Here is a 12,846-nt window from a genome sequence, read left to right on the forward strand (position 1 = left end):
GTAGATCGACGAAAAAATAGTCAAGTAAGTACGCGTTATCAAAGATTACTCAAAAAGCAGTTATCAGATCTCGATAAAATTTATATGTGACCACATGATAAACACCAGCTTTCGATTAAATTAAAAATTTTCAAAATCGGTACACCCAGTAAAAAGTTATTGCGGATTTTCGAGAGTTTCCCTCGATTCCTCTGAGATCCCATCATCAGATCCTGGTTTCCTTATCATGGTACTAAACTAGGGATATCCCCTTTCTAACAAAAAAAGGAATTATTCAAATCGGTACATCCAGTAGAAAGTTATGCTGTATAATACAACGTAGGTCGACGAAAAAAGCGTCAAGTAAAAACGCATTATTTGATATAACTCGAAAAGTAGTAGTTAGATCTCAAATAAATTTAAATGGGACCAATTGACATATACCACCTTTCGATTAAAAAAAAAATTGTCGAAATCGGTTCACACGGTCAAAAGTTCTGATGTAACATACATGAAAAAAAAAATACAGTCGAATTGAGAACCTCCTCCTTTTTTGGAAGTCGGTTAAAAATGAACAGATAAACCCATTTTATTCGGTAAAGTATTACAAAGACGATAAAGATGTGTGGACTTTGTGGCACTGTAATTTGTTTTTTGTTTTTTTAATTTATTAAAACAGTTTGTATGTTATTTTCAAAAGAGTAACTGCGGTGTTTCGTGCCAATTCTTGCAGAATCTATATTCCGAATTGGTGGTAGCTTCACTCTTAAAGATCATAATTATTATCACTATTTGTGCTTTTGAAGCCTATTTGAATAGTTATTTTTGATTTTGAAATTCAACCCGCAATGCTGCTTCACAGCAGATAGGTGAAAATATTCTCTACTATGAGTAAGGATCCTCCCTATCCCTATCAGTTGTCTAAAATAACAACCGCTTAGACAGTAAACAGAGATTTAATGTGTCTACTGAGAAATCAAACCCGTGTCTGTCAATATTTAGGCACATATATAGCTCACTTCACTACACCAGAGGACTAGTCATAAATATTGTATTATGTGTGACAATATTTTTTTTGTATAAAATATTATAGCCTAACATGTGATGCTCCATGTGTTGGAGGTCTTCATAGGCTACCATAACGGCTAATCACAAGGTGGACTATGCTTGTTTGCCACCCAAGTGGCATTTAAAACAACGTATACATAAATTACATTTTATTTTTAGATTCAATACTCAGTTGGAATAGGTTACCATTACAGAAATATCAGATGATTCTTTTTTTTTTAATTTTTTTTTCTGTTCCTTAGTGATGTGCATTAGAGTAGTTTTATAGTTTAGTTCCACTACCACCTTGGAACTTATAAAGCCGATAGACGGCGGGATAACCATACAACTGCTGACTTTGAAATACACAGGCCGAAGACAGGCAGCAGTGTCTTAGGTGCGACAAAGTCAGCCATGCGGTCACCAACCCGCCTGCCCAGCATGGTGACTATGGGTAACACACACGAGTTCATGCCATTTTTGGCGTGAACATATGGAGGAACCAACAGTGGACTGCAATAGGCTGAAATGATGATGATGACACCAAAGTGTACACAAGAATAAGGACAAATATAAATAAATTAAATGTGTTGGCTTAGAATAAATAAAAAGAAACTTCAAAACGCATTTTTAAATCATATTCATACTTTGTTTATTTTATGTTAATCTATAAATAGTGTATTATAATTATATAACCTATAGTTATTAAAAAATTTAATGCTATTACTTTATTAAGTACTTTCATCATCATCTTCGTTTTCATAGAGGTGATTGAGTCTTAGTTCAACGTGTTTTGTTTCCTTATTACTTTTTGCTTCTTTATTTTTATTAGTATTTTGCCGCTTCCCAGATATTCCTATCACATACTCTGGCATTATTATTTTGTTACTTTTGAAAATAGGTTCAGGTTTTTCAACTGAGACCTGTTTTATAGTCTTTGATACATTAAAAGTGGGTTTCTTGAAAACGGCCCCTGTTTCGTCAATAATCATTTCATTATCTTCTGCTATATTATTGTTAGCTTTTTCTTCCATTTCACGTATAAATGTTAAGGCTGTTTGTATGTTTGTTTTATCAGACATTTGTTCTGGAGTAACATCTGATAGTGAGTAATAAGTCCATTTTCTCGGATTCTTGATGTAATCAGGGATTGTTTTTGAACGTAAACAATCGCCTATTTTTGCTTCTTGTCTTTTGAATATACTTTCGCGGCCACGAAACTGTTTCATCTCATGTTTAACTTTTCTGTATGTTCGTTTATCAATTACAACGTCTGGTGTTGTTGTAGCTTTATTTGATTTACAAAAACTATATTGTTCTTCCGCATCTTTTAAATGTTCGAACAAATTCTTTTGTCTCTCTTGAAAAGATGTCATTGTTGACACGATATTTTCTTAGCATACAAATCCGAAAGAATTAAAAATGCACATTAATTTTATGCACTTAATTATTAAAATGACTTTGTTAATCTAATGTCCAACTTTTTGACAAATACTATACTCTGTTTTTTTTCGCTACGGACTAAATTGACACATGCAAATGTCAATTTTCGAAATAATGATACTAGCTTTTTAGTAATAGTACTGTACTACGAAACCGGGTTTATGAATCGTATTTTTTACTTTGCTCACATAATTTTATTATTATTATCTCTTCTTCGAATATTTTAAAAATCATGGTAACTATGGAGCATCAGATAAAAAAATATATTTTTTTTTATTGTAATTACTCATTATACGGAGTAAATACAACAATTATTTATTTGCTGTTGAAGAATACGCAATAACAAGTTAGAAATTGGTCGATAGACTGTAGCTAATGCCATAAAAAACGACTAAACGGCTATTTTGAATACACGGCATTTGTCCTTCAATCTCTGAAGTGTTCGAATGCGCCCGTTGTCGTATGCGATGTCACGTGTTATTTGTTTCCTTTTCGTTAAATTTGTTTGTTTTGTTTTTTTTTGTTACGTTGTTTTTTTTTTGTTCTTAAGTTTTGTTATTTTGTTTGAGCCATATATAATGGACGCTCAGCCTTCAACTTTGTCGCGTAAACGCGATGAAGAAAACTTTTCGTTAAGAAAAAGACAAAAGCATATTTCTTTCGCCGAAACTGAAAAAAAACATGATAATGAACGCGTAAAAATATGTATACACCGAAAAGAGAACAGAATCTCCAACCTAAACGCTGAAGAAAAACTAACGTGTTTTAAAAACTGCTGAAATTTTAAACATAGCCAGGAGTTCGGTATACAAAGTGCTCAAGGAGAATGAGAATTTGAGCGTTCCAAAAATTGCACACAAGGCAAATTATAAAGAGAAACTGTTACCTCCGCTACCACTGCCACCCTTCGGAACCCTATGGTTATGCAGATATTATGGAGATATCCATGGTTAAAGTTTAGAGATTAGAAGAAGAATTCCGAAGCTTTCACAAGTTTATTTCACATTTCACATATTATTTTCGAACAGGAGTACGTAAAACTGATCTCCACTGCAAGATCAATAAACGATACGAACTGACATAAACGACATACGACCACTTTCAATATTCTATCTATCTCTGAATTTGCTTACTAGAGATATAATTTTGACGTGAGCTCCATAGAAATTGCGTCAAAAATCTATCGCTAAGAGGCAAAACCAGAGATAGATTGACTATTGAAACAGCCGTATAGACAACATAGACTGAGATAGATAGATCTCCATAACCATTGGTTTCCGAACAATGGCAATGTTACCTGGTATAGCTCCCTATCCACCCTCCACCCTCCATTCCTCAAAACTTCATAATTCGATAGTTCTTAATCTAAAAGATAGCCTTAATTTGCATGTGATTACTAAGCTTAATAAATACTTAAAAAATAAGTGTTTCATTTATCATATCTATACATTAGCCATACAGGTACATATATAGGTATGCCTATAGGTACATTACGGTTGTCGCCACATTCTAAAGTTTTTAAGACACATTTTTGTAATTATTGCTGAAAAACGATACTAAATTGTTAATTACGTAAAGTTCCGGTAGTGGCATATCACTATTAATGATTTGCAAAAAACTAGCAACACAGCTTATGTCAATTTAGTCCGTAGCGAAAAAAAACAGGCTATAGAAACATACAAATGTGTGCTGGGTAAATTGTTGGTAAATTGTCATTTTTCATTTATGTCAATTTCAATCGTTGTTTTTGTAAGTCAGGGCTTGGCGTTACCAATTACCTTCCCAAAATACCGGTAAATAGCGTTAAATTTTCCGATAAATTTTATATAGTTAAATTTTTTTACGGTAACATTTTATAGCGTTGTTTTACCGGTAAATAGAATTTTAAGGACCTCAACGTTGCCGCTCCGTGTTAAAATTGTTCAAATAGACGCGGTGGAATCTCTGCACCGCGTTAAGGCACGCGGGGTTTGATTAGAGCGGCAACCAAGGAATATAGTAATCTCTACCGGCGGCAACTGCCTGTGGCATTTAATTAATGCCTATTTTAATTATGCGCCTACATTAAACAAAATTTATGTTTCGTTTTGTATGTGTTTCTATATATTAATTGTATTTAGGTAGTGATATGGTATTTAGTTAGAATGACAGTATCTGACGGCAATAAGTTTTTGATTTATTATTATTTTCATCACCATCGCGTGCTACTTACTATACATACATATTTATGAGATATTTTCATTCGCATATATAATCTTTAGTAGCAGTTTATCAATTGAGGAGAAACAAGTGTTACTGGCCTATTCAACATCCCGCAGTCGAAGTCTATTTGTATCACGGTCTTCTACAGTTTAGCAAGGTTTAGTAACAGCAGTTGTGGGTGTTCGTCAGCTTAATGGTTGCGCTTTTCTTTTCAATTTACGGCCACCAGAGGCATAACGTTAGATGGGTGTGTTGTGTAACGTAGACAGAATAGCATTCTGTCTTTTTTATCAAACCTTTATGTTTTAAAATATAAGCAATTACTATGAAACGTCACTCAATATAACCAATCACAATGAAACATCACTCAATTGACATGTGCACTGCGTACCGCATCACGTGACCGCACCCATCGATAGCAGTGACGTACAGCGGCGTTGACGCGAACGAAAAGTTATGACACTATCGTACTAATCACTCACCATTGAAATTGGGCTCCGTTTCAAGACCTGTATACTCGTATAATACCGTGATTTGTATCGTCATCCGTTAACGTTATCCACAACTGGTGAAACAGGCCATTATAAATTTACAATATTAAAAAAAAATCTTAAATTTAGTCTTTGATAATTTATATCAAAATTTTATCTCAATGAACAGCCGCTCTGGTATGGTGGTGCTAGTAGTCGCCTAAAAATTTCTACGGTTTGCGGGTTCGCTTCCCGCTCGGTATGGGTATTTGTATTTGTATAAATATTTCTTTTCGGTTTGGATGTCTGTCCTTGTGGGTCTCCCCACCGTGCATCGGAGAGCACGTTAAGCCGTTGGTCCCGGTAGTTATTGTAAATATCTGATAGCGATTGTTACTCATATTAGGGAACATATCCGTCTACACACAGTGGAGCAGCGTGGTGGATTAAGCTCCAATCTTTCTCCTACATGGAGTAAGAAGCTTATGCTCAGCAGTGGGTTGCTAAGGCTGAATGCACGTCAATGCACAAAGGTAAGGCAATCATAAAAAAAGTACGCTGCCCTATAAAATGTAATACAAATTAGTTCGGGAGAAACAGTAAAAGCAAAAAAAGGTTACTTTAAATTTGACTATTAACTTCTCGTTAGATCGACGGCCCCTTTTTAACTCTTTGTTATGTAATTTGACCTGACCGAGGTCGTTGCACCATAAATAATCTATTAGTTTCTAAGTTGCACCAAGGCTTTCGCACTGTTTATTTTCACGAATAACCATTATTGTTATTTCTAGGTTAGGCGAGAAGAGAAGGCGCGGAATTGACATATTAATCAATAAAAAAAAAAAATACTTTTGTGGAATTCGGAAAGATAAGATCTATTCGTATCCGGTTCCGCTTATTCAAAATTAAGTAGGTAATGTTAACATTGTTGAGTCTTGCAGATGAACTATTTTGTAAAATGACGTAATAACTTATGTTGTTGTTACAGTACTTTATACTTTCGGTTAGCGGTGTTTAAGTAGTCGGCTGTAGTATATAAAGTGTATTTTTTCATATATTTTTATAAATTCCTGATTTTGGTAGTAAACATATTATTTTTCAAGTATTAAACAGCATTAGAGCAGAGAGGTACAAAAATAGAAGTTTTGAAGCGACTACTTTACCATTACTAATTATAAGGCAAATTAATTCTGAAACCTGATAAAGATAACCTGAAACATTGAACATAAATTCAAATATTTATACAAATAAATAAAATTGGAGTGTCTGTTTGTAATATTCAAAGAACCGCGTTTAAGTAAATGCATATGGATGTATACCAAACAACAAGGCACATATACCAAAATAACATTTTTTACAATTTTTGTTAGTCTGTCTCTCTGTTTGTTCCGGCTAATCGCTAAAACGGCTGGACCAATTTTGATGGGACTTTCACTGGCAGATAGCTGATGTAATAAGGAGAAACTTAGGCTACTTTCATTTTCGATTATACATATATAGTCTGAATTCCCTAAAATTTAGTATGCAGGGATTTTCGGGAGTGGTAAATTGATCTAGCTAGGATTCACTTATAGAAAATGTCATTTTATCCGTACTTTGAGGCAATGGAAAACTGCTCTGATATCATTTGAATACGAAAGTAAATTTCGCCACCTACAAGGTATGACAAGTGAGACGAAGTTCGCCGAATCAGCTAGTAGTAATATAAAGCCAAGTTAAGGTAACAAAAGTGAAGCTGCGACTAAATGATCAAATAAAAACATACAGGTATATTGTGTTGATTGGAGGTTACGTATCAAATGTATCTAATGATCGTAGTGTTTTCTGTTTTCTATAACTTTTGTAAAAAAAAAAGTTATGAACTTGTAATAAAATTCTGGAAATCGGAGTAAGGAGTGATAACTAAGTTTTGAAACTTCTTTGCTGAGTCTTGTATTGAATAATATCTAAGCATAATGAGTACAATCTGTTAAATACGCAAACATCGTTTTTTTTTTTTTTTTAATAATATATGCACTAATAGTATTTATTATTTTAAGCTTCGAAAAATTTCTAGATCAATTATTGTAAATATATCTAAAAAATATCATTTAAACAAAATGAAAATGATAATGTTTGTGTACGGAAAGGCAATGTGATAGTCTTATGTTTTGTGTATTATTGCAAGTACCGGAACTATTTGACGGCCACCAGAAATAAATTTGATCATTTTTTCTATTAAACGATTTTATTTAAATAAAGAACTTCTAATAAACTTTGCTATTAAAATTTAAGCATAATTTTAACTTGTTATTGAAAATAAGTAGAACGTGAGTCATTTAACTAATAATGTGAATAAAATGATAACGGAAATCAAGACTGCAACAATACCAATGAACCAAATGTACCTAATAATTATATTTGTCCTTAATAATGTCCTTTATGTTATAATTCATTTATTCGGTAGTGTTTAACGCGCAAGGAAATATATCTGTTTGCATATCACATTTATGAACAAAGCTTTGAGTACCTACATAGAACAGAGATTCGACTTGCGCTAGTGTCATAGACTTCAATTGCTTAATATAAAGTGTCCCTGTAGGATTAGTTAGTTGAATTATCTATAATTCTATATCATTGTTTAAACATTTGTTACAAGGAATTATTTTGGTAAATAACTAATGATTGCAATTATATACAGTAGTATTCGCGGCATTTATGGTCTTGGAGCTTGATTCTCCCTGAGTTGCAATATACTTATAAGTTATAACAATATTATATGCAACCGCTCTGGTGAAGTGGTGCGAGTAGTCGCCTAAAGCAGCGATGGTTTGCGGGTTCGATTCCCGCTCGGGATGGATATTTGTATTTGTACAAATATCTATTTCCGGTTTGTATGTCTGTCTTTGTGAGTCTCCCCGCTGTACCTTGGAGAGCACGTAAAACCGTCGGTCCCGGTTGTTATCATAAATACCTGATAGCAATCGTTACTCATAATATGAAATATATCCGCCAACCCGCAGTGGGGAAACGTGGTGGATTAAGCTGCAATCCTTTTCTTACACGGAGAAAGAGGACTATGCCCAACAGTGGAATGTTACTTAATGCATGAAATTTTTTATATATTTGTTACGCTCAAAGATCGAAAACGCTCATTGAGCGGAAAAATAGCTCACAACGCGATGTGGTCACAGTTAAACATCCACATAGCGAAATTCGTGTTATGGCTCTAATGAAAACGCGCACGACGCGTTGTGGCAATCGAAGAAAGACCAAATAGCGAAATTCGTGTCGTGGCTTACATGCTATTCGATCTCAACGCGTTGTGGCAATGAAGAAAAGCCATGACGCGTTCTGAGCATTCATTGTGTTAACCATATCACGACGGACAGGTTGTAACTTTTCGGTGTCGGCTCGGGTGCAAAGACGTCTTCTTCTTCTTTTCTGTTTATGAGAGTGAATTTTAATGTCAGTGCTAATTATGACGAATAAAAAAGAATTGTTTTACGATAAATTACGTGAGTTTGTGGAAACAAGCACTGATCGCAGTTTTATTATGACTACAGAAAAAGTAAAGAGAGCAAATGTAACTTGTAAGCTCTGTTTCAGAAAGAGGTCGTCGTAAAAAAGGTTGTCGTAAGAGGCGACTAAGGGATAAAAGAGTTCCACTATTACGTTGGAACTTATACAGCCGACCGATGGCGGAATAACCATCCAACTGTTGGCTTTGAAATACACAGGCCGAAAACGAGCAGCAGCGTCTTCGGTGCGACAAAGCCAGCCCTGCGGTCACCAATTCGCCTGTTCAGCGTGGTGACTATGGGCAAAACACATGAGTTCACGTCATTTTTGGCGCGAACTTGTGGAGGCCTATCTCCAGCAGTGGACTACTATGATGATGATACTTTCTTTATACAACTAGGTTGGCCAACAAGTGTATGGCTCACCTAATGGTGATAACCGTAGCTTATTGACTTATTGGCTCCTCCAGACTAAAGCAGGATATTTCCTGCTGTGTCCTATCTCAATAAAAAAAAATTGCATTTGCAGTGTGAAGTTCCAACCAGAATAAGATCATATAAACATTGGCGAAATCACTTGTGCTCTTTTGGGAACCTTTAACTTACTTATACTTGTTGATTTTCCCTCATTTGCTACTTCGCCCTAGTCCGGGATATTCGGCGTAAACTATTTTTGTCCAAACATGGTCAATAGAGTAAAGAGCAACAGACGTTAATTTCAGAATCTAAAGTTTAATTATCACCACTTTTTACGATGCGATGCCGATGGCACTATACGTTGTAGTAGAGTAAACAGATATAATTTCTCCTGAAATATTTTTAGTGTAATAAGTTCTCTTTCAGCGAAATCGTAATTTGCATTTTTTAAAACAATATATATATTTTGGCTATCCTTCTATCTATCTTATTGATATTTGATTAAACGTGACCCTAAAATGTAACATTAGTTAAGCTTCCTGTCTTCAGAAATAGAGTTCGATTCGAACCGGATTATGGCTTCGATGTTGGCTTAGATTTTATAGAAACCTGAAAAGTAATTTAAGGAAATAAAGTAAAAAATATAAATAATAAGAATTACTGTCATAAAACTCACACAGTTAATTGATATGCGATGTAAGTATTTAATAGTGATTAAAATGAAATTATATTCCACATCTTTGATGATATGATTGATAAAAATTTTGAGATGCTAAATTATTACATAGTATACAACAAAGTCGCTTCCCGGTGTCTGTACGCTTAGATATTTAAAACTACCCAACGGATTTTGATGCGGTTTTCTTAGTAAATAACGTGATTCCAAAGAAAGATTTATATGTATAATACATACATAATATAGTAGAGGAACACTACACACACACATAGTTTTTGCCACCGTGCGAAGCCAGGGTAGGTCGCTAGTAGTTGATAAATTAAGAGGAAAGGGTACCGAAGAGACTTTTCAAAAATAGGTATTTGAATAAAATGTTTCTGTCGCGCTGCATGCCGCTACCGCGCCCCGCGCCATCTCCGCCCCGTTTTTTCTATGTGTGACTGTCGTGTTGTTAGTGTGCGTGCGCCGGCTATTCAGCTATTAATTGTTGACGATATTTTAGTATTCGCATCTTTCGTTTGTGATTGACTACGAGTACATATAGCTCATAGTGCTATTTTTCTGAATTTGGCTTGTTTTATTGAATTTGTTCTGCATCGTATTGCTGTGACTCGGCTCACTATTATTGAATTTCGTAAACTACTTATTATTTATGTTTTATTATTTTGAATTGGATACTCTTTGTGACTTGATACATGTCTATATTTTTGTGGGTAATTATCGAAATACTTAGGTACTTTATTTATGAATTAGGTATGTAATTACATGGTTGAGGTGTGTGTAAGAATGGGTAATGAAATACATACATAATTATAGTGTATACATGTAGTACATAGTATAAGTGTAAGTATAGTATATATATGTAATATAGTACATACACAGTATAAAATGTTTGCCTTAGTACCTATATAATTTGTAATGTCTCATGTTTGTCGCAGTTATTAATACATGGGTATAGGTTATATATATTAATTAACATATAATTACGGCGATATAACAATGGTTAAAAATAATATTATAAATAAAAAAAAAAACAAGAAAAGCCGCCTGCGTGAAGAACAACTATTAGAAAGTCAATTGAAAAAGCTGGAACAAGATAAAAATTCAATAATTACACAAAGATAGCTAAATAAATTACACCAATTTCAAACATTATGTACTGTACACTTACAAAAATCATGAAGGCGACTTTTTCAATTATTATTTTATTTATGTTTTTTTAGTTAGGCAAATTACGTAATCGATTGAATTTTTTTAGAGTGGTTGATTAACATGACATAACATAACAATACACTTTATTGAACACCAACAGAAAATAATAATACGTATCAGATTGATTTTTAACCGACTTCCAAAAAAGGAGGAGGTTCTTAATTCGACTGTATTTTTCTTTTTTTTGTATACCTATATGTTACTTCAGAACTTTTGACTGGGTGGACCGAGTTCGACTTGTACGCAAAGGAAAAAAAGCCGACTTCAATTACATCGACATGTAATACAACAAAGGTAGACGAAAATATAGTCAAGTAAATACGCGTTATTAAAGATTACTCAAAAAATTTGTTATCAGATCTCGATGAAATTTAAATATGACTACACGATAAACATCAGCTTTCGATTAAATTAAAAATCATCAAAATCGGTACACCTAGTAAAAAGTTATGCGGTATAATACAACGTAGGTCGACGAAAATAGTCAAGTAAAAACGTATTATTTATATTACTCGAAAAGTTGTTGTTAGATCTCAAATAAACTCAAGTGAGACCAAATGACACACACCACCTTTCGATTAAAAAAAAATTTGTAGAAATCGGTCCTCTCAGTCAAAAGTTCTGAAGTAACATACATAAAAAATACACTTAAATTGAGAGCTTCCTCCTTTTTTGGAAGTGGGTTAAAAATAGAAACCGATTTTACACGTCTATAGAATCCCTAAGTCGACAAGCTTGAACAGTGAAAGATTTAGTATAAAGGAAAGAGGAGTGAGAGGGAAATTCAAGAAGTAAGCTTTCCTCAGAACGAAAACTGCGTTCATTGGAATCACTAAGAAACTTAAATCGTCGTTTTAGATAAGCAGGTACAACAGGATTAAAAAGAATAGAGTAAAGTAAGTTGAGAATATACGTATTCCCGAAGTAGGAAATTGGGTGCCACTCAGGGCGTAACTACTGCCGTATCAGCCGTATCAATGATACGGGGCCCCCTATTTACAGGGCCCCTAAGGTGTGTAAGCAAAAATTAGTAAAATGCTATCCACAATGTCACTTAGTCTTGTGCTTCCTGGAAAAAAGAATAAAAAAACTGTCATACATACCTATAGAGTTTTAACTTCAGAAATGACTGAAGTCTGAAAAGCAGTCCCCTTTTATCCGAGTCAAGCGTGCGCCCAATTGTTGATAACATTCTGTATCGTTTATTTCGGGATTCAGTTAATCATTATGAACAATGAATTAATCTTTTTTATATAAGAATGGGGCACACAAGCAGACGAAGCCATCTGATTTATAACGGCTACCGTCGCCCATGGCCTTTAGAGAAAAGATGTAGACACTAGACGCTTTAAAACCCCCAAATTTTAGCAAGGTCATTCCACACTTTGAATGTACGCGGAAACATTGCGCACGAAGCTCGCACATTGGTTGCAAACCACTGGTGGATACAATTAGCACCACTAGACTTCTTGACATCGAAATAATGCAGAACACGACAAACGACACTGCTCATAGTGCACATTACGCATCGCGTGTTCGCACCGTGGAATGCTCGGTGGTGCTTTTCCCTCATCGTCAAGAGTTGAATTCGACGCAAAAAGAGTGCAAAGAATTTCGCTTACTTTTTCGCATAATATGCCAGAGAGCCTTCAGGTTCGCGCAATGATGGAAGTGTAGACTAAAGAAAGTTACCTTCGACAGCTTTTGTAAGAAACAAAAGGCATGGGTTCCATTTGGAAAGCCCAATAGTCTCTCGCCAATTCTGCTGTGTTTGAACTTTGCCCTAGCGATTTACTACCTGTAAGACCTGGAGGCAGCGTTGAATCTCTTCTTCAGGTTATGCGCCTGTGAATCCCCCATATAGATGCGGAAGATTCATAGGAATTCACTAATAGTATTG

At 34.5% G+C, this 12,846-nt stretch overlaps 1 protein-coding gene across 1 annotated transcript; it reads right to left on the reverse strand.

Annotated features, from left to right (window-relative positions):
• Positions 1–1,705: 1,705 nt before the first annotated feature.
• Positions 1,706–11,244, reverse strand: LOC123659552. Its single transcript, XM_045594761.1, has 2 exons — positions 11,234–11,244; positions 1,706–2,525 (listed from the first exon to the last, which is right to left on the reverse strand). Exon 2 carries the CDS (start codon positions 2,400–2,402, stop codon positions 1,758–1,760), a length of 645 nt encoding a protein of 214 aa, XP_045450717.1. The 5' UTR covers positions 2,403–2,525; positions 11,234–11,244; the 3' UTR covers positions 1,706–1,757.
• Between the last annotated feature and the right edge of the window lie 1,602 nt (positions 11,245–12,846).

Source organism: Melitaea cinxia, chromosome 14, assembly GCF_905220565.1.
Source record: "Melitaea cinxia chromosome 14, ilMelCinx1.1, whole genome shotgun sequence".
Taxonomy (NCBI): Eukaryota; Metazoa; Arthropoda; class Insecta; order Lepidoptera; family Nymphalidae; genus Melitaea; species Melitaea cinxia.